The sequence below is a fragment of the Hypanus sabinus genome, chromosome 19 (assembly GCF_030144855.1).
Source record: "Hypanus sabinus isolate sHypSab1 chromosome 19, sHypSab1.hap1, whole genome shotgun sequence".
Classification (NCBI taxonomy): domain Eukaryota; kingdom Metazoa; phylum Chordata; class Chondrichthyes; order Myliobatiformes; family Dasyatidae; genus Hypanus; species Hypanus sabinus.
In genome coordinates, this window is record NC_082724.1 from 16,700,814 (window position 1) to 16,726,501 (window position 25,688).

General features: G+C 44.2%; 1 protein-coding gene across 1 annotated transcript in view; it reads right to left on the reverse strand.

Annotated features, from left to right (window-relative positions):
* raf1b (Raf-1 proto-oncogene, serine/threonine kinase b) overlaps positions 1–25,688 on the reverse strand; it is a 91,100-nt gene that overhangs the window by 27,355 nt on the left and 38,057 nt on the right. The window contains exons 2-10 of the mRNA XM_059944071.1: positions 24,410–24,635; positions 20,848–20,954; positions 12,494–12,596; positions 12,253–12,401; positions 11,378–11,503; positions 11,128–11,281; positions 10,240–10,267; positions 8,801–8,928; positions 2,493–2,610 (exon numbers count right to left, since the gene is read on the reverse strand). Of these exons, the coding sequence (XP_059800054.1) occupies positions 2,493–2,610; positions 8,801–8,928; positions 10,240–10,267; positions 11,128–11,281; positions 11,378–11,503; positions 12,253–12,401; positions 12,494–12,596; positions 20,848–20,954; positions 24,410–24,613 (1,117 nt within the window). The 5' untranslated portion in view covers positions 24,614–24,635. The remainder of the gene's footprint in view (positions 1–2,492; positions 2,611–8,800; positions 8,929–10,239; positions 10,268–11,127; positions 11,282–11,377; positions 11,504–12,252; positions 12,402–12,493; positions 12,597–20,847; positions 20,955–24,409; positions 24,636–25,688) is intronic.

A 25,688-nucleotide genomic window follows, 5' to 3' on the forward strand; every position in this document is an offset into this window, starting at 1 on the left:
TGAATTTCGTCCATTTTCTGCCTTATTTTTAAAACTCTATTTTCTCTGTCCATCTTCCAAAGAAACAAAATGTTGTGTTTTTTTTTAAAAAAACTTGATCATTTCTCTGCTGTTGAAGAAATCATGCTGCACTTTTTTTTAAATAAACTTGAACATTTTGCTGTGCTTCAATGGATAAGCAGTCATCTTGTATTTGTTTTAAAACTTACTCAATGCCACCATTATGTTTTGTAACTCCAAAACTAATCAAAAGAAAAACACGGAGCTGGGGACAACACGTCTTCTTTTTGATATAATGAGTAATGAATTATGAGAATGCTTAATCAACAATATATTTACAATATTACTCAAATATTACTGAAGAATGAAATACACAACACTTGGAGCTTTTGGAAACTGCTAAGTTGTCCCAAAGCACCAATGTAGCTGTAAAGCTGAAATGCCGGAATGAGGAGCTGATGCACATTTCGATCCTTTGTCCAGCTGGGAGCGCGTTTTCAATTTTCACGTTTAAGTAAAGCTGTGTGCAAATCAAAGCTGCTCTATTTCAAATACAGCAGATTTTGCAAACTTCCTCAGCGAATCAGACCAAACAAACCATTCGTTATCATCGGCAGTATGAATAAGCAGTCAGGTGGCAGGCCAATTCACCCACAATCTGCAACGCCCCCTCATGTGGTCAGTGCTGCAATTCCAAGCCATATTCTCTCCAGTCAACCACAAGCAGGGCTCTGTATGAACAGTCAATGCAGGCATCTGTTTATTTATTACATTTTCAGAAGGGAATTGAGCAGAATGTTAAATACTGGCTTTGTAACACCTCTATAAATGCCAAAATATTGATTTAAATTTTAATTTGGTAGCTTCAGATTTCCAATTTTAAAAGCCAACAGGGAACGCAAATGCCACAGGACGCAGTAGAGTTATGCGTGTGACAATATTCCAACCGAGATCATTACCTAACAACTGGTATTTAAATCTCAGACACATGAAGAGTTAAAGGTGGCTTCAACTAGAGCCTACTTGCTCTGGGCTAATATTTAAATGAAACTTGAAATCTAATACTCCCATTTAAATCAAATCAGTTCTGAAAATGAGGAAATCTGTTTAATTCCTTTCAAATTACTATTTTTCTACAATGCTTCCATCATTTCCTCCCCTCGGTGAGCGGTGAGTGACAAATTATTCCAGATCTCACTATCACCATCCGAAATTAGATGCTATAGTTAAATTCCACAATAGTCCACACCCTCCAATTTTCTTCCTTTCTTTCTGAAGAAGGGTTGAAGGCAAGGAGACAACAGCAGTACCAAAAGGACAATAATTCCAGCTGTACCAAAGAGCTCACATTTCACGGCTGAGCTTTACAAAAATCCAAACCCAGAGAAACATGGAAATTCACAGCACACGAGGAAACCATTCAGTCAGCCACATCCGTACGGTGAGAAACTGCCCTCCGCTCGTGATCTGCATCCCTGTAGATTGCAGCTCTTCGGGAGTTCATCACATACCTTTTAAATGTGACAAGAGTCTGCATTCCCCATCTCTTAGTGAGTTTCAAAATCACACTGCACTTGGATTTGCTCAAAGAAAACTCGGACCTTCCACCAATTAACTAATATCTATACTGCCTACTTATCAACCTCCATGTCCATCCTGTTTGCCCTGTGGAAGCCTCTCATAACTCAGAGGCTGGCCCATGGAACAAAGGCTTTATGGTGAATTTTTACAAGCTTGGAATGGAGACAAAAGCAAATTGTGTTCTGCACGTGGCTAGGTTTCATCTGACTAGATGTGGCTAAATTAGGTACGGTGTTGTTTCCTAAAACAAACACCTTCACACAATAGACACAAAATACAATGAAACAAAAGGATTGAATGAATTCTGCACAGAACAATGAAAGCCTTTTAGCCATAAAAGGCTCCAAACCTCAGGTCAGAACAGTTTACCTCTTGAGATACATCAAAGTTCAAAGTAAATTTATTATCGAAGTACATATATGTCACCACATACAACCCTGGAGATTATCTTCTTGTGGGCATACTCAATAAATCTATAGAATAACAACAATAACAGAATCAAAGGAAGACCACACAACTTGGGCATTCAACAACAGTGCAAAAGACAACAAACTGTGCAAATACAAAAATAAAGAAATAATAATACATAAATAAATAAGCAATAAATATCAAGAGCGTGGGATGAAGACTCCTTGAAAGTGCGTGCATAGGTTGTGGGAGCATTTCAATGATGGGGCGAGTGAAGTTATCCCCTTTGGATCAAGTACCTAATGGTTGAGGGGTAGTAATTGTTCTATACACTAACAGTTATTATATAAACAATAGTTTAAAGATTCATTTGCAGATCCAACAATTAAACACAAGGCAAGATGATGCCTCAGTAAAGCAGACAGCATAATCAATGACCAAAGAAAGAAATTACACTACAATTAAATAACAATTGGAATATAGGAAGATAACCAGCTTCTTACCGTGCCATTTTCCTTTAAATACAGTCCCAAATGATCCAGAGCCTATTCTCTTCAATAATACAACTTCCTCGCCTTTTATTTCCCAGTAGTAACTGGAATCCCGTTGAACTCGAGGTCGCTGTAACAAAGAATGCATGTTCAAACCAATTCTATAAATTACGGTTTGAGATGTGAAAAATATTCATTTTAGAATGTTGGTCAGTCAACATTCACATCTGTCTGATGGATAGGCCTTAAAGTATCACATTTTTCAGATTACTTTTAAACCTCAATTCTTCCTGAAGTGCTGAAAGAGGTCACATCTTCGTCACATTCAGATCCACATTCCAATCTGCTCATTCAACTGTTCTTGACTGGAGTGAGAGCGCTGAAGTGAGTTCAACGTTCTCTGAATTAAGGGAAAGAAAAGCAGCTTGGATTTTCACTTCTGGTAACCACCAAGCCCACCGCTGGGCAAGGGCGAAAGCGAGTATGAGAACGGTAGGGTAGCGGACAGCACAACACTTTCTGGTACCAGTGACCCAGGTTCAATTCCCAGCACTGACTGTAAGGGATTTGTTTGTTCTCCCCGTGAGAGTGTGGGTTTTCCCCGGGAGTTCCGGTTTCCTCCGAAGATGCGCCGTTTGGTAGGTTAATTCTTCATTGTGAATTGTCCCGTGATTAGGCTGGGGTTAAATTGGGGGCTGCAGGCAGCACAGCTCGAAGGACTGGAAGAGCCTATTAGGCATTGTATCACAATCAATAAAAGAATAGCTTCTTCTGCTTAATAAATTAATCTTCAGGATGAGACACTGTGGCGACCCACTTTCTGCGCAGAGGAACCGGCTCACAAATAACCAGCACGCGGGGAGAGACTTTGGTAATGCACCTCTGATGTCATTTCCGCCCGAAGAGGGCGGGCACTAGGGATTAAATGCCAGTGGCGCAAAGTTTGAATAAACTAGTCTCAAAACAACTTATCGACTGCGTGTTGTCTCTAGCTCTGTATGTAGTACATCGCTACATTGGTGATCCCGATGGTCCAAACGGGATTTGGACCAAAGATGACCGACTCTTCATCTGTTCACGCAGTTTCGCTAAAACTGCCGACTTTCTGGACGCTGCAACTACGCGTGTGGTTTAGCCAAGCAGAAGCCCAGTTCCAGATTCGCCACATATCTTTTGATTCCACGTGTTACTACCACGTGGTGAGCCCCCTTGACCAGGAGACGGCCGCCCAGGTTGAGGATTTGATACAGTCACCCCCGGAAGAAGGCAAATATGAAGCATTCAGAGCGCTGCTCATTGGGACCTTTGGCCTCTCACGGCGTGAGCGGGGTGCCCGCCTGCCTCACCTGGACGGTTTGGGAGACAGGCTGCCGTCAGCATTAATGAACGAGATGCTGGCCCTGGCTGACTGGCACAAGCCCTGCCTCATGTTCGATCAAGCATTCCTAGAGCCAACTGCCCAAGGACATACATCTGCTGCTGGCCGACGCAGATTTCAGCGACCCCCGGAAGGTGGCAGCCCGGGCAGACGTGCTGTGGAAAGTCAAGAGGGAGAGCGTGGCGTCTGTCGGTCAGATTACCAGGCCACGCACCCAACAGCAGACCAAACCAGGCCCGGTGGGGGGGCGTACACAACACAGAGGCAGGAGTGAGGAGGACAGATAACAGTGGTGTTTCTACCACCAGCAGTGGGGCACAGAAGCCCACCGTTGTCGCCCACCCTGCAAGGGCCAGGGCCAGCTGCCGCTAATGACTATGGCAGCTGGCCACCAGGGCAGCCTCTTGTACGTCTGGGACAAACAGTCGGGACGCCGCTTCTTGGTCGACACTGGAGTGGAAATCAGTGTCTTGCCCCCAACGGGGTACAACACCCGCAACAGGAAGCCAGGACCCACCCTGAGGGCCGCAAACGGCAACACGATACGGACCTACAGCACCCGCACAGTGCAGCTGCAGTTCGGCGCCAGCCGGTTCATGTGGGACTTCACACTGGCCGCGGTGGCCCAACCACTCCTGGGGGTGGACTTCTTGCGAGCTCACAGCCTGCTGGTAGATTTGCAAGGGAAAAGACTGGTACATGCCGAGACTTTCCAGACGTTCTCCCTGAGTGAAGCCAAGTTGCCAGCCCCACACCTGGACTCCATCACGCTGTCGGACAATGAAATCACCAGAATCCTGGTGGACTTTCCATTGATTCTGGCACCGCAGTTCACGGCAGCCATGCCCAGATATGGGGTACAGCACCACATCCCAACCCAGGGACCTCCCCACCACACCCGCGCACGAAGGCTCCCCCCGGAAAAGCTCTGCCTGGCAAAGGAGGAGTTCAAGAGGATGGAGGAATTGGGGATCGTACAGAGGTCCAACAGCCCATGGGCCTCCCCCCTGCACATGGTGCCCAAAGCAGCCAGGGGTTGGAGACCATGCGGCGACTACCACAGACTGAACAAGGCTACAACTCCAGACCGCTACCCCGTGCCGCACATACTGGACTTTGCGGCAAACCTGCACGGGGCAAGAATATTTTCCAAAGTAGACCTCGTCCGGGGATACCATCAAATCTTGGTGAACCTGAAGACATCCCCAAAACGGCACTCATCACCCCGTTCAGCCTGTTCGAGTTCCTCCGAATGCCGTTCGGCCTGAAGAATGCCGCACAGACGTTCCAGCGGCTCATGGATGTGGTGGGATGCGACCTGGACTTTGCGTTCATCTATTTGGACGACATCCTTATAGCCAGCAGTTGTCGCCAGGAGCATCTGTCCCACCTCCGCCAGCTCTACTCCCGCCTGAGTGATTTCGGCCTCACGATCAACACGGCCAAATGCCAGTTTGGTCTCGATACCATCGACTTCCTGGGCCAAAGGATTACCAAAGACGGGGCAACACCTCTGCCCGCCAAGGTAGACGCGATCTGCCACTTTGCCCAGCCCAACACAGTCAAAGGCCTGCAGGAGTTCGTTGGCATAGTGAACTTCTACCACCGTTTCCTCCCCTCAGCAGCCCATATCATGCACCCTTTGTACACCCTGATGTCGGATAAAGGCAAGGACATTACTTGGGAGGAGGAGGCCGCGGCCGCTTTCGTTAAAGCCAAGGAAGCCTTGGCAGATGCCGCGATGCTGGTGCACCCCAGTACAGATGTTCCGACCGCCCTCATGGTGGACGCATCCGACACAGCAGTCGGTGGGGTGCTGGAGCAACTCATCGAGGGGCGCTGGCAACTCCTGACGTTCTTCAGCAAGCACCTACAACCACCCGAACTCAAGTACAGTGCTTTCGACCAGGAGCTGTTGGCAAGTGCATCTGGCAATCTGGCATTTCAGGTACTTCTTAGAAGGCAGGCCTTTCACCGCGTTCACGGACCACAAATCTTCGCGTTCACGAAGGTGTCCAATCCCTGGTCAGCTTGCCGGCGATGACATCTGTCCTACATCTCCGAGTACACAACGGACATCCAGCGTGTCTCGGGAAAGGACAACATCGTGGCGGATGTTGTCCAGACCAACTGTCCAGGCCCTGTCCCTGGGGGTGGACTATGCAGCACTGGCGGAGGCGCAGCAGGCAGACAATGAGATGCCCAGCTACAGGACCGCAGTCTCGGGTTTGCAGCTGCAGGACTTTCTTGTAGGCCCAAGTGATAGGACCCTCCTGTGCGACGTGGCTACTGGCCAACCTCGCCCCATCGTCACGGCAGCTTGGGGGCGGTGAGTTTTCGACTCCATACACGGTTTGGCGCATCCATCTATGTGGACAACCATCCGGCTGGTCTCCAGCAAGTTCACGTGGCACAGACTTGGCAAGCAGGTCAGTGAATGGGCCAGAACGTGCGCGCAGTGCCAAACAGCCAAGGTGCAGTGGCACACTAAAGCCCCGCCGCAGCAGTTCGAACCCACCCACCGGAGGTTCGACCACATTCATGTGGATATTGTGGGCCCCCTACCAGTGTCCCGAGAAGTGCAGTACCTCCTAACTATGGTAGACCGGTTCACGAGGTGGCCAGAGGCAGTCCCGCTCACCGACACATCTGCGGATTCCTACGCCTGAGCACTGATTGCAACCTGGGTAGCACGTTTCGGAGTACCGGCCCACATTAACTCCGACAGAAGTGCCCAGTTCACCTCCAGCCTGTGGTCGGCTGTGGCCAGCCTGTTGGGAACGCAGCTACACCACACTACTGCCTACCACCCACAGTCGAACAGACTAGTGGAGTGTTTCCCCATCACTTGAAGTCGGCTCTCATGGCCCGCCTGAGAGGATCTAATTGGGTGGATGAGCTTCCCTGGGTCCTGCTTGGAATTTGCACAGCGCCCAAAGAGGATCTGCACGCCTCATCGGCCAAGTTGGTGTACGGCGCACCCCTGGCCGTCCCAGGAGAGTTCATACCAGCCCTAAGGGGGCAATAGGAAGAACCCACAGCAGTCCTGGACAGACTACGCAAAAGGCTCGGCAACATGGCCCCCATACCGACTTCACAGCACGGACGGACCCCGACCCATATACCCAAAGACCTGCAGAACTGTAAGTCTGTGTTTGTACGAAGGGGCGGACACCGGGCACCGCTACAGCGGCCGTACAAGGGGCTGTTCAAGGTGATCAACAACAACGGGTCCATGTACGTTCTGGACATTGAGGGTAAAGAGGAGGTTTTCACAGTGGACCGACTCAAACCAGCCCATGTGGACTTGGCGCAGCCGGTCGAGGTTCAGGCACCGTGGCACAGAGGCAGACCTCCCAAACAGAGGCTGATCCAGACTGTGGACATTGGGGGGTGTATCGCTGGTTCTGGGGGCGGGGGGGGGGTGGTTATGTGGCGATCCACATTCTGCGCAGGCAAACCGGCTCACAAATAGCCAGCGTGCAGGGAGAGACTTTGGTAATGCGCCTCTGATGTCACTTCCGCCTGGAGAGGGCGGGCGCTAGGGATTAAATGCCAGCGCCGCGAACTTTGAATAAACTAGTCTCAAAACGACTTACCGACTGCGTGTCGTCTCTAGCTCTGTATGTAGTACATCGCTACAATACCATCATATGGGAAAAGGCACAAAAGGGTATATTACTTCACCTGTATTTTAATATTTTTAATAATCTTTAATGATTGCACTCCCTCCTCCCCTGACATCCACTCCCACTATTCCTCTCCTACCCCATTCCACCAACCACTGTGAATCAAACTCACAGGCTGAGATAGAAGGTTGCCAATGTGTGAAAACTGTTTTTGCTATATGTTTTCTCGTCCTTTGTACAGAACTCAGACTGAACATCTGCCTGGGCTTTCTAGAAGTTTCTGGCAGAGTGAGGAACACTTGCCCTGGCCTGTGTTCACTTCAGCCCTCCACAAGAGAAGAGAAGACAAAATCCCTGTGGTTTTTAATAGCTTAAAAACCATTTCCTACCCAACTGTGTCAGTAAATTAATTGTAAATACAAGTGCCAAATATTCCTTTTGCCAGATGAATAATCAAAGAATGTTTCAAGTAACACAAATAATGCTAACTACGGCACTGTGTAAAAGCCTTGGGTATGCATACATCTCCGGTGTCGAAGACTTTTGTACAGTGCTGTGTTTGTCAATGGGGAGCAGAGAATAGGTTTGTAAATCGGGAGGGAGGCAAAGGATGTTGGGAATGGTGAGGTTGGAGTGCCAGGGGAGGGGTGTGGGACACGAGGCAGAGAAGGAGTGCCAGGGCGGGGGCGGGCGGAGGTTGCAGACACACTCATCCCTGACACACCAGGCAAGGTAACTGGGTTCCAAACAACTAGCTCACTGATCATTAGCAAGTGTCTCTCTCTGGTGCTTCCTGCTCCCTCCCCCGTCCCCCAACTATGATCCCCCTCTTTCTGCCCCCTTCCTACAATAGAAACCCACATCAGAATCAAGTTTATCACTCACATACATTATGAAATTTGCTTCTAGTTTTTATTTTGCGGAAGCAGTCTAGTGCAATACATAAAATCACTTGGGCATCCTAGCTATATAAATGTGCCTAAGATTTTTGCACAGTACTGTATAAAACACACTCGCTCTACATAATAAGTAGGGTGAATAAGTACACTGCTGATGAAACACTAGTAAATAAACTTTTAAGTATTGAACGATAGATTATTGGATATACTAGGAAAATGTTTTTTTAAACATCTGATAAAGTGTTCAACTAATAACCAATGTTCTATTCTATGCTTCATACTGCCAAGTGATGTACATATACAGCTGACCACAAATAATCAAAGCTGAGCCACTGAGGAACTTTAAGAAGAGTACTGTGGATTCTCAGACAGTATACAGTCATTCTCTGGGTTCCTCTGTTTACTAGTACTTACTATCTTCTTTGTTCCTTCAGATGTTGCTGATGGTCTTCTGTCTCGGTGAGCTTGAACAGGAGACTTCTGTTTAGAGTCCCGCGTTGGGCTTAAGCTGGGTGGACTATTCGACAATGCTGATGAAGGAGCTGGGTAAAAGAAAATCAGTTTAATATTACAGTTGGTTTTGAAAAATTTTAATTAAGTTACTTGGCATTTGCATTGACAATCTATAATACTGGGAGATCCATGCAAGCGTCATATGAAACACACACAAAATGCTGGAGGACTGAGCATTTGAAATCCTCCACTCAAATATTGAGTAAGCATCATATGAGACTTCTCTGCAAGTTTCAACGGGTATGTAAATTGTGCAGTGGGGCTCACTTTACTTGGATCCAAATAATGCTGAATCTAATGTTCCAACAGTTGGGTGTCTCCCAATTGGAAAACACAAAAAAGCTTCAAACTCTCTGCACTGGCAAGCTGCCTGTTTTACATTCAGTTAAATTCTTAAGACTTGGTCATACACAATCTGCCTCCAAATTCACTGGATAAATAAAGAGTGTAATTACAGAGATTGCGTGCTAATACACAATATAGCGGTTACTTGAAAAACAAATCAAAACTTCTCAAAGACTGAGTGAGGGACTCCACAGTGTATGACTCATTTCCTAATAACCGAGTTGAAAAAGGTAACTTCAGTATTCTATTACTAAAAACCAGCAAAGACAAACGATCTTATATAATGATATTAGCAGAATTAGCAATAAGAGAATTAGCATATTAAGTGAAATAAGTGGTCAACAGAAAAAAAATCCATGTCCGTACTAAGTTTCTATCTAACTAAACTAACGTCACAAAGGGTGAATGCGTGACTATACTCAAGTACTTCTACCATGCCCAAGCCTACATGACAAATTACCATAACCCGTAATAAAAATACGCAAAGCAAAATATAATAGATAGAAAATAGATCCATGACTCCTACGCACAACTTGAAAATAGTAACTTTAACCAAGTGCACTTCATGGCTATCTGGTGAAAACAAATATCAGAGTTGTATTGTACATGAATTCTTTGACAATAAAGTGAACCTTTGAACCTTTTCTTGGTAGATTGGTTTGGAGATAACTAGATACAGAAGGGCTTCTATTTGAGTTTGATACCAACCCTACCAAAACAAAAATGTGTGAACAATCTTAAATAAGCGCAACAAATTATGTAATATTAAACAAGAATGTTATTTCAATTAACCATCAATAAACACAATTATTTAAAATAATAATGATAGCATATTTTATGATGCTTGCCCAACAGGGAGAGGCAATGGAAAAAAACCATTCATGTCTATATCATGACTCCTAGCAACAAGCTGACATAAGCCACTTTGTCCCTGACCTTGCTGGAAATCAGGATGTATATATCCTATATGTATAAGTAAACAATAAGCAACTTACTTCTTGGAGTGTGACTTCGTATTGCATCCTGTAAAACAAAATATATTATTTCTGAACATCTATTAATAGTTAGTAATGAATTGTAATAAATAATACACTGTTATAAGTTAAAAATAAGATACTTTCATTCAAAACAGGAATCAGATTAATCTATTTTAAACTGTCACAGATGATAGTCAAATTAGCAAATCCGACATTTTTGGGTTAAATGCACCAAATCAAATCTGGCTGTAGCAGTTTCAAATTTTACAATATGCCAGCCTAACCAAAGCTCCTCTAAGTCAACCAATTTTTCCAACTCAATTACAAGTTAAGAAAATAATGCCAATCTTTCTAAATCAACTATTCTGAAACAGAGTTTGTTTATTTATTATGTGCCATGTCAAATAGGTGATCATGATCCTTCCATGACCATGATTGTTCTTGGAAAACTTTTCTATAGAAGTGGTTTGCCATTGCCTTCTTCTGGGCAGTGTCTTTACAAGACGGGTGACCCCAGCCATTAGCAATGCTCTTCAGAGATTGTCTGCCTGGAGTCAGAGGTTGTATAACCAGGTATATGCACCAGCTGCTCATACAACCATGCACAATCTGCTCCGAGGGCTTCACACGACTCTGATCAGGAGGCTAAGCAGATGCTACACCTTGCCCAAGGGTGACCTGCTGGCTAGCAGAGGGAAGGAGCACCTTACATCTCTTTTGGTAGAGACGTATCTGCACCCCGCCACGCTAACAGCAAAGCATATTAAAATCACCTATTAAACATCCAGAATTCAGCATGGCCTATTTTAACTAGCCACTCATAGAGAAACCAGTTTTCACTATATGTAAAATGGATATGAAGTGGCCCTAAAAATGTCTAAAGGACCTAGGAACGCATCATTTTACCTCAATAATATTGTTATCAATCGGCATGTTGGTGCTGGACATGTGAACATTGGGGGTGGATGAAGATCTTTGTCGCTGGCAGAGCTGTCCTTCTGTAGATGGGAAAGGCATGGGACAGTTGAAGGCATGAGAACTGGAATACCTATACTGCAAGCTGAAAACAAGGGGGGGGGGGGGAAAAAGCACAGCGTCAACAGTCAAATTATTCAAGAAATGATGGAAATCCCTGTGTTCAAAACTTCCAACTCACCTCTCAGGAAGACGTGACAGAGACTCCCGAACCCGCCGTGTGGTCATTTGAGTAATAGATGGTACAACTCCATCACTGTTAGAGGACGAGAATAACCTGGAGTAGGGTGTACCAGCTTGATAAGCTCTAACAGAACACAGACAAAAGAAATGAGCTGACAATTATAATATACAGGGTATTAGTTACCATACTCATCATGCAACTAAAAATAACCTGCAAAATAATGAAATTATTAAATATTTTTCATCACAAACTTTCATCATAGGGTGGTGGTGGTGAAAGAACTACAGCCTTTATGGTGTACGAATTACAGGCTTAGCAGAACCCCACACAACCGTAACTGAAATCAGCTCAGCAGACACCCAACGCACTGAAACCCAGACCTCTGAGACTGATATGGGGCGGCACGTAGATTGATCCCGGGTTCAATTCCCGCCACCGAAGTTTGTACATTTGCCCTGGGGCTGCATGGCTTTCCTCCAAGTGCTCTGGTTTCCTCCCACAGTCCAAAGGATATGCCGGCTGGTAGGTTAATTAGTCATTGTAAAGTGTCCTGTGATTAGGCTCAGATTAAATTGGGAGATTGTTGGGCAGTGTGGCTCGAACTGCCAGAAGGGCCTATTCTGCGTTTTATCTCAATCAGTAAAGTAGATAAATAAATACAGATGGATCACAAGTTACCTGCTCTGCCATCCAATTTTCTGAAGGCAGGAGTTAAAAGTCAGAATCTACAATATTCATATTTCTTACCAGCCTGGAGAACTTGTGCACAAGCCACACACCATCAGCACAACATATAGAATCATAAGAGTAAAGTAGATCACACAAAAGCTTCAGTCATTTAAACACGTATGACAAAAGATTGTTGGAAGTACCTGACATTATTCCAGTCGATACACATGGTGGGGATTTTGGTGCTGCAGTGCTCGTGAAACTTGTAACCACAGGTCTGACACCGGAACCCATTCAATAGGAACTTCTGACAGATATCACAGAACGCCAACTTCAGAAAAGTTTTCCGAACCTTTGAATAAGATAAAATAATGTAGGCTTACAATAGTCACACTACAAAAAGCGTTTATCATTTGGCATCAAGAATCAACCCAAAATACTTACAAAGTTGTGAGTAGTTAAGGGGAGATGATCCAGGACTTCAACCAGCAACTCTTCACCAATCAAGGAAGTTGCATCCGTGGTCCAATCAATGCGGTACTTTGAGCTACAGATTGTGCAAAAGATATTAAAAGAAGTGTTGAAAATTTTCAAGTTATTTTTCTTCTCTAACACAATCAGTAGCAACAGCAGCATAGCCAACTTCTGCCCAAATCTGCAAAAATTGTTTCCTGAAAACATACCATCATCAGCCACTCAGACCAATGGCTCTCCTTCTAGCAATCATCATCACCACATGCTGTGTTGTATGACATGGGGGATCAGGGACTTTCCGTGACCACGATTGGTCTGGGCAAATTTTTCTACAGAAGTGGCTTGCCATTGCCTTCTTCTAGGCAGTGTCTTTATGAGACAGGTGACTCGAGCAATTATCAATACTCTTCAGAGAATGTCTGCCTGGCGTCAGTGGTCGCATAACCAGGACATGTGATATGCACCAGCTGCTCATGTGACTATCCACTGCTGCTCCCATATGACCCGTTTCGGTGGGGGGAAGAGTTAGTGGTGATACACCTTGCCCAAACAGGCACTGCAGGCTCGCAGAAAGGAGTGCCTCAGAGGAGTATTGCCACCCCACCACCTTGGGCAATACCTGCCTCTTTACGAGGAAGCGCCCGTCACCAAGGGCTCACGGAAGGGGTCACCATTCTGTGGAGCTGCTGCTCAGTAATGCTTCAATACCATGGGACCACCGCATATTAAACCAAACTGTCTGACTCCCATGGAGCTCAGCAGTTAGATTTCCCGATGAAGACATCACTACGCACACGGAACACCAGATAACCAATCCTTGTGTGGACTGGCAACACTTCAATTTGTACATGATTGACATGAAAGTCTTGGTGACGTTTCTCAGCTGTATAGTTTTTGGGAGATCAGCGAGGTGGCCATGAAGGTACTACCTCCAGCATAAATGCTCCCCTATCATTCACCATCAAAACACTGCAACTGATTTTCATTTATCGAGCTTAAACTGGCAGTGTTCCTGTATCTACTAGTAAGGTTACCCTCCTGGAGAAAAAACTTCAAATGTCTAATTTGTCAGGAATTGAATACATTTTTATTTCAAACACTTAAATGGAATACATGGATAAAGGAGCCTTGTGTTCATGCTCTCGTTACTTACAGAAGAAGTTCTGAAGTTCAATTTTAAAGGTTTACACACCAATGAGGCAGCAGCACTAAAAACCAATCCTTTCCAAGCCAAGGGGCTTACTAAAACACACACGCACGCCCCCCCCCCCCACCCACACGCAGGACAAATTGTTGAATAATACAAATAAAACCAGTACAGTGTTATCCAATTTCAAACACAGGATCAGAGAGGATGGAAGCAGCATGGGGGTCATCTGAAAAGCTATGGAACTGTACAGGAAATTAATCACTGCTAACTCTGTAAAAGAATTCATCACTGCCAATACCTCTGAGAGGTCACTATTAATGAGGAGGCAGCAATCTTACTACTTATTGTCAAAGGTTTCTGGTTTAAAAAAAAATCACAGAACTTATGGTAAAATTGTGTTTTTTCAAAAACTGTTTTTAATGATATATCAATTTGCAGAATGCAATTTGAGAATAAGATAGTCAAATCCACCAAGAAATTGGTCCATGCATCAACATACTTCTTGGATTTGACTGTAGTCTTCATACCGTCTTGATTTTAACTGAATTCTAATGTACTGGGATCGCGTCTATGTTACCGTTATATGTTCGCTGCTCAAGAGTTATCCTGTCCCAAATTTATCACCTTAGCAAATTTGAAATCTGTTAGCAGTGGTCTGCTCCCCTGGGCTTATCCTTCCATCACCCCACACCATCCCACCATCTGCTTCACAACTTAATGCACTGCAGATGAATCTGAAAGGAAGAGTCTTCCGGCAGGATCATATCAGATTATATAAATAACTAATTTGCATTGATCTGAATTGCAGCCTCTCTTTAAGTACAATAATATTTCAATTTTTTTGCATTTCCTTGGTGACAACACTAACATGATAGTCAAAACCAAATTATCTCAGTTCTGAATTCATTTGCCTTCCTCTTACATAGAAACATAGAAAATAGGTGCAGGAGTAGGCCATTCTGCTCTTCCAGCCTGCACCGCCATTCAGTATGATCATGGCTGATCATCCAACTCAGAACCCTGTACCTGCTTTCTCTCCATACCCCCTGATCCCTTTAGCCATATCTAACTCCCTCCTAAATATAGCCAATAAACCGGCCTCAACTGTTTACTGTAGCAGAGAATTCCACAGATTCACCACTCTCTGTGTGAAGAAGTTTTTCCTCATCTCAGTCCTAATAGGCTTCCCCTTTATCCTTAAACTGTGACCCCTCGTTCTGGACTTCCCCAACATCGGTAACAATCTTCCTGCATCTAGCCTGTCCAATCCCTTTAGAATTTTAATGTTTCAATAAGATCCTCCCTCCAACTTCTAAATTCCAGCGAGTATAAGCCTAGTCGATCCAGTCTTTCTTCATATGAAAGTCCTGCCATCTCAGGAATCAATCTGGTAAACCTTCTTTGTACTCCCTCTACGGCAAGAATGTCTTTCCTCAGGTTAGGGGACAAAACTGCACACAATACTCCAGGTGTGGTCTCACTAAGGCTTTGTACAACTTACATCACAAAGTGAGGCCATTCAGCCCACCCTTACTTTGCCATGTTAATTGCTACTTACATTTGTTCTTTTCATGTCCAAAACGCAAAATCAGCAACTAATTGCAAATATAAACATACAATCAGATAGGTCATGTGCTACAAACTGTAACAGTTACTTAATATAACAGACCAAAAGAAAAATCCCGGTTATCCAGAACATACTGAATCTGACATGTCTACCAGTCCAATGCAGATGATGGAAATTTGCACTTCCCTCATGACTTGTTATATTTCCGTGCGATCTTGCTATATTTCCATCAGGCTTTGATGTTGTGCTTGGTGTTATCATCTCAAGTCCAATGGCAAATAGTAGAATCTCTTCTGCATAGATATTCGAGAACAGCTTGCTTAATCGCCGTTTGCCCGTTTTGTTTCAATAAAACCAGAACATGAAATGCACTGCTGCACAAGCTCCTGAAGAAAATGGGCTGCAATTTTGCAAGTGTGAGGAATATAATGAATGCCTGAAGTGGCTACACCCCAGATTGGTATTTTCCCTTCTTCTCTCTTCTAAGCTGTTTCCACTTTCTTCCCGTTCCCCAGGATTTATCACCATCTGTAAATTCCGCATCATTTAAAATCTGTGTAACCTCTGCCCATCTCAATCCACTTTTCCATATCGTTAACACTTAAACGTCACACTAGAACTATTACTGCCTCTGAAAGTGCAACCCCACACCCCCATTGTGAGAGGTAGAAATGGGTAAGGCTGGCTAACCGGGCTCAGGTGAAGCTGTAGAGGCCAATCCCCTGGACAGTGGATACAATGGATTGCAGGACCATTGATGAACTCCAACGATGGAGGTGGGAGATCATCAACTGCCCACACTCCACTGACAGCGAAGGGCCCAAGAAGAAGAAGAAGCACTATTAATGGAAGATACTTCACAACATTCATAATCTCTGTCATATTTATTTTCAGTTTGAGCACTAAAACCTTTCAATTATTTTTCTTCAAAGGAATCTTCGGTGGTGGAAAACAGCTTCACTCTTCCTCCTTCTAAAATTGCTCCTCTGAATCTCAGGCACTAGAAAAATCACACAACGTCTCTTTAATGCAGTAAAGTAGCTCAAAGCATCAAATTATTCCATGAGAATGTGCCTATTTACTTGGAAGTATTTCAATGATTCCTTGTTCCATTGGGTATTTCAATGACACAATAGGAAACAAGAAGATGGTAAACATATTCCTAGAAAGTAATTCCAATCAGCAAGGATGGCCTGTTAATGATCCAATGAAAGAATACACTTGCTTTTTTTCCTGTATTTTTAAATGCTATTTTATTGGCTGGCATAAATACCTTAGGTAACCAATAACACAAAATTCCTTCCTTTGCTCATCTATGCATTGCCTAGAGGCTTTATATTGCACGGGAAAATGACTCAATCTATCGAGGCAGTTATCTTCACCAAGCATTACAAATTTCTGGAAGGTACACCGGAACTGTGACCAGGTCTTTTATTTTATTACAGCCATCTGCACTTGTATCACCAAAACAGAAGCAGGCAAGCAACGCCAGAAGAGCTCAGCTTCAAATTATGCACTGGAGGCACTCATTTATTTAAGTGGCTCAATATTTCTCCACTGAATCAGGATTAGGTTTATTTTCGCTGATGTACATTATGACACGAAATTTGTTGTTTTGTGATAGCAGCAGAGTGCAGAGACACAAGATTAACCGTGAATTACAAATATGAATAATAGTGCAAGAAAAGGGAATCGAGAGGTAAAGTAAACATGAGGAAATCTGCAGATGCTGGAAATTCAAGCAACACACACAAAATGCTGGTGGAACGCAGCAGGCCAGGCAGCATCTATCGGGAGAAGCACTGTTGACGTTTCGGGCCGAGACCCTTTGAAAGGACTAACTGAAAGGAAAGATAGAAAGAGATTTGAAAGTAGGAGGGGCAGGGGGAAATGCAAAATGATAGGAGAAGACCGGAAGGGGTGGGGTGAAGCTCAGAGCCAGAAAGGTGATTGGTAAAAGGGATACAGAGCTGGAGAAGGGAAAGGATCATGGGACAGGAGGCCCAGGGAGAAAGAAAGGGGGAGGGGAGCACCAGAGGGAGATGGAGAACAGGCAGAGAGATGGGCAGAGAGAGACAGAGAAAGGGGGGGAGGGGAAGAAAAATAAATATATCAGGGATGGGGTAAGAAGGGGAGGAGGGGCATTAATGGAAGTTAGAGAAGTCAATGTTCATGCCATCAGGTTGGAGGCTACCCAGACAGTATATAAGGTGTTGTTCCTCCAACCTGAGTGTGGCTTCATCTTGACAGTAGAGGAGGCCATGGATGATGTATCAGAATGGGAATGGGACGTGGAATTAATATGTGTGGCCACTGGGAGATCCTGCTTTCTCTGGCGGACAGAGCTTAGGTGTTCAGCGAAACGGTCTCCCAGTCTGCGTCGGGTCTAACCAAAGTTCCTGGAATATTCAGGAGGATGAGAAAAAGCTGTTCCTAAAATGTTGAGTGTGCATCTACAGATTCTTATTCCTCCTCCCCCAACAGCAGCAATGAGAAGAGGGCACGTGAAGGTCCTTCACGATGGATGCAGCCTCCTGAGGTGCTACCTTTGGAAGATGTCCTCGATGGTGGACAGGCTGGTGCCTGTGATGGAGCAGCCCAAGTTTACAACCCCCTGCAGCCTCTTGAAACCCTGCTCATTGGAGGCTCCATACTCAGCTTCGTGAGCTGTTCATTTTGATCACATAAGCAATTACCTTACTTCATGACAGCGTCCAAAACAATTGGAAAATGCCTATGCTCGTGCTAAGCCAACTACGGCAAAAAAATCTTTAGTATTTACCTTTGGGCTTTGGCTCAGAGATAAAAGCACCCTTGGACTGACTAAATGTAAACTATTTGCATAAAAGACTCTATAGCTTATCCAATTTGGATTTTTTATGCAAATGGTGCTGTATTATAATTTACTCATTTTTTACATAAAATTGATACATTTTCTAGATTTTAATGTCACAGGTGGTGGAAGTGCAGATTGCTTTGCTCTCTGAAGGGCTGCAGATAGCATGGAATATTGTCCAATCCTTAGGGCTGATGAGTTCCTCGAGCATTTTGTGTTGCTTTGGATTTCCAGCATCGGCAACATTTCTCATGTTTGCAATCTTTAATCCTGTCTACGTGATAGAAGGGTGGTCATTGGTGAGACAGCTAAAGACGACTGGCTAGAATTCTGTGGAATCTCCTTCACTTTTAGTCGAGAGCTGAGCCAACTGGCCTACGACAACACAATGACCTTCAAATTGCTCAGTATGGTTCCAGCTCGTGGACAGTTTCCCCACCAGATTCAGTTTTACCATTTGGTCTCAGGAATAAATCACTTTCAACCCACTAGTGGAAATGAATTCCATTGTCCATGTTTGAACCAAGACTAGATGACTGGTCCTGGAATGCAGTGAGTATGCAACTGATGAGTAAGCGCAGAAGCACCCTTTCTATCACTTTGCCGATGACTGGGAGTATTCTGAAGATGCAGTAATTAATTGACTTATTTCTTCCTGTTTTTAAGATATGTTCCACTCAGCTGTGTAGATGCCAGTGCATAGTTACATTGGAATTGACACAAAGAACACAAACCACCCCTTTCTTTTTGTGCAATGCTGCCCTTCCACCGGATTTTCCAATTCCCCAAAAGAGTCAGTGTCCTATCGGTGTTCAAGAAGTTCAATTGAATTAAATTTATATCTGGCCCGGTCTTCCAAATGCATCATGACTTCTACCAACAACGCAGACCATGTTGGACTCACATTCCGCTGGGTGGTGTTGACCATTGATGTTGTATCCTAGTTGCCTTCGTAATACACAAGCCAGGACAGTATGGTACGGAGAGCGAGGTTCAAAATAAATTGATTACCAGAGTGCATACATGTCTCCACATTCAACCCCGAGATTCATTTTTCTGCAAGGCGTACTCAGCAAATCTATAGAATAGTAACTAATACAGGGTCAATGAAAGGTCAACAAGCTATGCAAATGCAAATTAAATAAATAGCAATAAGTAGTGAGAACATGAGATAATGAGATGAAGAGTCCTTAAAGTGAGATCATTGGTCATGGGAATGTCTCATTGGATGAGCAAGTGAGTGTAGTTAGCCCATTTTGTTCAAGGGCCTGATGATTGTGGGGTAGTAAGTGTTCCTGAACCTGGTGGTGCGAGTCCTGAGGCTCTTGTAACTTCAGCCTGCCTGGGTGGTGAGGATCTCCGATGATGGATGCTGCTTTCGTATGAGAGTGTTTCATGTGCTCAGTGGTTGGGAGGGCTTGACCTCTAATGGACTGGGCAGAATCCACTACCTTTTTGTAAGATTTTCCATTCAAAGACGTTGATGTTTCCATACTAGGCTATGATGCAGCCAATCAATACACTCTCCACTACACATCTATAGAAGTTTGTCAGAGTTTTTTGATGACTTGCCAAACTTCCGCAGGTCCTCTGTAACAGTAACTCCAAAAAATTAAAATTTGCTAGCCCTCTCTACCCCTGATAGGGACTGGCTCATGGACCTCTGGTTTCCTTCTCTTGAAGTCTACAATTAGTTCCCTGGTCTTGCCAACACTGAGAGGGAGGTTGTTGTTGTTACACCACTCGGCCAAATTCCGATATGCTGATTCATCATCCCCTCTGATATGACCCACACAGTGGTGTGTGTCATTGACAAACTTGAATATGGTGTTGAAGTTGTGCTTAGTCACATAGTCCTAGGTGTAAAGCGAGTAGAGCAGAGGGCTAAGCACACATCCCTGTGGTGCACCAATGCTGATGGAGATCGTGGAGGAGATGCTTTTGCCAACCCGAATTGACTGGGATCTGCAAGTGAGGAAATGCAGAAGTTGCTGCCCATGCAGAAGGCTCCCCGTGCCCATGCAGCTGATGGTATGGCAGAGACCAATACAGTTTGGCATTACTGGCATTGCAGGAGCTGGCAGTCAGCATTGAACTCGACATTGAACCACCTTAGACTCTAGCTCCAGAGTTCTCCTTGGGGTTTCATCCAAAACCTTCCCCATGAGTGGGGATAACCGCAAGGCAACGGATGTTTGAGATCAGTTGCCCTTCTAGACGAGCTGCCAACCACGGCTGACGACACCCATCTGCCCAAAGTGACTGGTTTTAAAGGCACATGTAACGTGCCTTTGCCCCTTCTGCTGTCAGCAGGAATGGATCCGTTGAACACGTAAAGGCCAAGAGACAGATTTGATTGTCAGAGGCTATTTGAGACACACACCACTGGGAGTAATTCATAGGTAGTGGGAGCTTATCCCCCATGAACCCAGGCCATCCCCGGCTACAATAAGCATCTCAGATACACTTTTTCATAAGTATGATTCTGCAGTGTGTCACAGAGGAAATCGTGGCAAAACATTTGCAGAGCTATTTGATATTAGAAATCTTTAAACCATCTAGCTTTTCACTTGCCGTAGTCTGTTAGATCACTCATGCTGGCATCACAAGAACAATATCATTACAGGAAGAACAAAATTAGAAATAAATAATGTTATCCTTAATAAGTTATCAATAATTTACTCAGAGTATAAAGTAAATTTGTCTCCATTAGAGAACATTACAAATAACTCAGCCATTATTCATGGTAACAGAAGAGACAGGCCTCTTACCATCCTTGGGGAAGCCTGAAGACTGAACAGCAATCTGGCTGAAGGCCTCGGACCTTCAAAGCCTTTTTGAGGCTATCCTGTACGGTCATACCGGGCCGCACATTCACCTGCAGGGACACAGAGGAAGGGTAACAGGTTACAAGTACAAAGCAATGCTCACGAAATGCTGGAGAAACTCAGGTCTGTTCAATAAGACAGTCAACGCTTCAGCTGAGATTGTTCTGCAGAACAAGAAGAGTAGGGGTGGGGGAGGGGAAGGAGGGTAGCTAGAAGGTGGTAGGTGAAGCCAGGTGGATGGGAAAGGTCAAAGGCTACAGAAGGAGGAGTCCAATGGGAGAGGAGTGTGGACCTTGGGAGAAAGGGTTAGAGGAGCAGCACCAGGAGATGTGATTGGCAGGTGAGGAGAAGAGGTAAGAGGCCAGTGTGGGGAATAGAAGAGGGAAGAGGAATAGGAGGAGTCTCGGCAGAAACATCAACTGTTTATTCATTTCCATAGATGCTGCCTGACCTGCTGAGGTGTGTGTGTGTGTGTGTGTGTGTGTGTGTGTGTGTGTGTGTGTGTGTGTGTGTGTGTGTGTGTGTGTGTGTGTGTGTGTGTGTGTGTGCGTGTGTGTGTGTGTGTGTGTGTGTGTGTGCGCGCGCGTGTGCGTGTGTGTGTGCGCGCGCGTGTGCGTGTGCGTGTGTGCGTGTGCGTGTGTGTGCGTGTGTGCGCGCGCGCCCAGATTTCCAGCATCTGCGCAATCTCATGTTTACATATGCATAGTTCTGCATTCTTACCCGATTTTAAAGTATACTTTTAACTTAAAACGTGGTTTAATTATACATATGAATTACATGTACCTTTCTTTCAGAGTAGAACGAAGTTAAAATTGTGATCAATAGATTTTGCCCAAATTGCTGAGCATTCCCAGCTGTCTGAATGATAGGTCATAGCTCTCTATTTTTTTTCCACCTCCCCAAAGATGCTGCCTGATCTGCTGAGTATTTCCAAAGTTTTCTGCTTTTATTTCTGATCCAGTATTTTATAATCCCATCTAATGCTTCATAAATGCTAAAAATATTAGCTAAAAATTGTGCACGTTCTGTCCTTGTTTGCTCTTCATGAAGGTATTTTAATATGATTCGCTAGCTGGTTTACCAAGTGATGTCATGATTCTGGGGTACCACTGACAACCCAGTAACTACCGGTTTCAGAAAAGTGAAAGACAATAAAACAAAAATTGACTGCTACATATTTTGGTGACCAAATTTCTTCAAGGTCAGCTTCATTACAGACCACAAAACCCCAGACCAATATTTTTATGAGTAACATTCAACCAAACTGCAAGTCTATATCCAGTACTATTCCATATCAAAAGCAAATCATAAAGTAAGATATTCCAAATTCGGAACTGAGGAGGACAAGAGTACACCCCAGCTACAGTCTACCCTCAACACCTTCTACCCCAAATACATTACTTGAGTCGTCCGAGATGACCACAACCTTGTCATTGGGTTTGGAGGCTTGTGTGCCTCATGGACCCAGGGCAGCGATGCTGGCTAGAGCCAGGGCTTTATGCTTTGGCTCTTGCAGGGGGTCACCCATGCCAAACAGGTCAAAGAGTGGGAGGCCAGAGCATGAGTGGTCTACCAGTCCTCCAGTTTCGGGGGTTCAGCCCAGCGGTGACTACCCCGACCGGTCAAACAAAACTGCTATGGAAACAGCAAAGAAGAATCCTTCTACATCTGAGTGCAGCGGTATTCCCGAGTCTCCACCCAGGACTTGCATGACTGACGGTAGCAAAAACTGAGAGGAAGCTACTGACACGACGAAGGAAGCCCGGAACACTGCCAGAGATGGAGGACCTTCATTGATGCCCTAAACACCAGTGTGTTATAGGCAGTAAATACATTACTTGAGTACAAAGCTCGTATTTATTCAGGGAAAAGGTGAGAGAAAGGGTTGAGAGGGAAATGGATCATATCATGGAATGTCAGGGCAGACTCGATGGCCCAAATGGCCTAATTCTGCACCTATGTCATATGGTCTTAGTTTGTTTTTTTTTAAATCTAGAATGCTTTTAAGAAAACCACAACATAGCCAATGAACTTTACTTATTTTTATCACAATCACATGACAGAAATATTGAGATATAATCAGACTCCAGGGAAGCAGATTATTGTGAAAGAATCGATTTCTTAGTTTCATAATGAGACAGTTGCTCTAAGAGTGTACAACTTGGAACAATAGTAATACTTTTGTGTAATTTGGACCCCCTAAATGTACAAATGCCAGATGTTTGATATTTGAATTTAGATTTTCTAGATGGATGGGTTTTGGTTTCCTAATTGTGAATTGGAAGGTTAATTGAACATTAATTACACTGAGAATTAGATTAATTTCACTTCTGCTGTGCTGTTCTGAAGACAGAAACAGCTGTGTACTTTAAAGCAAGCCTGTCTGCAGTAAGGATTCTTAGATCCTTCAATGAAAAAAGACAACGTAATTTCAATGAAGAATTGCTGATCATAGGTACATTTAATTACATTAAAAGAAAATCCAACTATTGTTAATTACTCATTAAAATTGAATCTTCCCAACTTCTTCTTTTAAAGGCATAAATCATCTTTTGTTAGAAAAATCTCTGGTGATGCAAGCTTTCCTTAAGACTGCCTTCAAAGTTGTTCAAGAATTGCGTAATCAGTGATAAATTTACAGCCCACATTCTAACATTTCTGTCCGTTATTTCCACAGAATGGAATGGAATAACCCACTACTATTTTTTTCCGCTCTCTCTTTTCTGGCAATTTCATTCACCTCTTCCCATTTACATCTTCCCCAGAGATCATTTTAGTTATGCTCTAATCTCTACCACCTCGTCATTCCTTTGCCCAGCTCCCACATCCTTGGGGCCAGTCATTCACCCTCAGTTCCACCCCATCACAGACCTCCTCTTTCATTCCTCACATCCCAGAGTTCAGAGTTCAATTCTGGTACCGTTCTGTAAGGAGTGTCTGTAAGTGTCCCCCCACCTGCCCATCCCACCCCCCGGTGCAATGTGTGGGCATTCTCCAGGCCTTCCACTTTCCTTTCACAGTCCAAAGACGTACCAGATAGGCTGACTGGTCACTGTGAATTGTCCTGTGGTTGGGTTAGGGTTACTTGGGTTTGTCAGGGGTCGCTGAGGCGACGTGGCTCAAAGGCTAGAAGAGTTTCTCCGCCCAGTATAGCTAAATAAATAAATCTTGGTGCTTCTCCCCAACATTTCGCAGTAATAATGAAAAGACTTTGACTTCAAATGTTGAATCTCTTCCTCTTTCCACTCATGCTGCCAGGCTGAGTATTTCCCAGCAAGTTAAGTTGTCAGCATTCATGCCAAATCTTACACCGGACATCTTAAGCTGCATGACCATATTTTAATTCCTCAAAAGTACCAAACGCATCGTTCAAAACTAATGACAATCTACTGAGTGTACCACCCAGAAAAATAAAATTATACTGATCACAAATCACTTTTACAGATCATTTAAAATTCCAGACGGAACCCGTGTTTGGCTGGCCAGGCACAGCACATGAACTTACCACAGTGCGCTGCTTGTTTGGCAAGTAAACCCGAATGGTGCCTCCTGCTTTGTAAGCATCTGCCAGCTTGCCCTCCTCCGATTCCCGGCGATACGCAAAGTGGTGCGTGAAAGTGGGAGAGACACTGGTCGCGACATCGTGGAAAACATCTTGCGCACTGAAGCCATTACTGATGGACTTCCAGAAACCCAGGTTGTACTCCATCTTGGTCAGGCGCACAGGTGATCTGTAAGCAAAGCAAATACAGACCACAGCACAATTCAACAATCAAATGTCAACAAGCATCACATCAATAACAATTCAGTTTGATGTACAGGTGCAACAAAAAAAAAAATGAATTTCATTTAGTTTCAGTTGGAACCAGAAGAATAAATTCAACTATTTGCTTCCTCAGAGATGGATTTTATAGTAACAAAAACAGCTCCTTGGCTAACAACGTCAAAATGAGATCCAAGCTGAAGGTTCAAGTATAACATTCACTTCAAAATCCAACAACTTGATCTAGACTCTGTAACAACAGTATGTTTAAACTCTGTTTTCCCAGTACTTCTGCATTTTTGATCTAGCTACCAAATATATATTTTTAAGATCAGTAAAGCCAACCAGGCTTAACTTTCCACATCAATCATTAGTTCACACTTCAAAATCCAGGAAACAAGAGCACAACTGCTACAGTGTTCACCATCCTTGAACATCTGTGACATCTGATTAAGTTCTTCTAACAGCTTACACAGATTCCAAGCATTGTACAGAATCTTGAAAAAAAAATAACTGGGGTGGCACAGTAGTGTAGCGGTTAGCACAACACTTTACAGCACCAGCAACCCGGGTTCAATTCCCGCCGCCGTCTGCAAGGAGTTTCTACATTCTCCCAGTGACCACGTGGGTTTCCTCCGAGCATTCCGGTTTCCTCCCACAGTCCAAAGACGTATCAGTTGGTAGGTTAATTGCTCATTGTAAATTGTTGCATGATTTGGCTAGTCTTAAAAAAGCCCAAGAAGAGTTTATTAGGCTAGGATAAAAATTGGGGGTTGCTGGGTGGTGAGGGTATTGAGGGGTTGCAGGGGAATGAGGGAGGGATGGAGGGGAGCGAGTGGGGGAATAGAGGGGAAGGGGGACGGAGGGAGAAGAAAAATCAAGTATCAACTTCATTCACCGTATACATTTACATGAATTAGGAATTTCAAGATTGTTTAATGTCATTTCAAGTATACAAGTGTAAAGGAGAATAAAATAATTGTTACTCCTGCACAAAAAAAGCAATACAATAAAGAACATT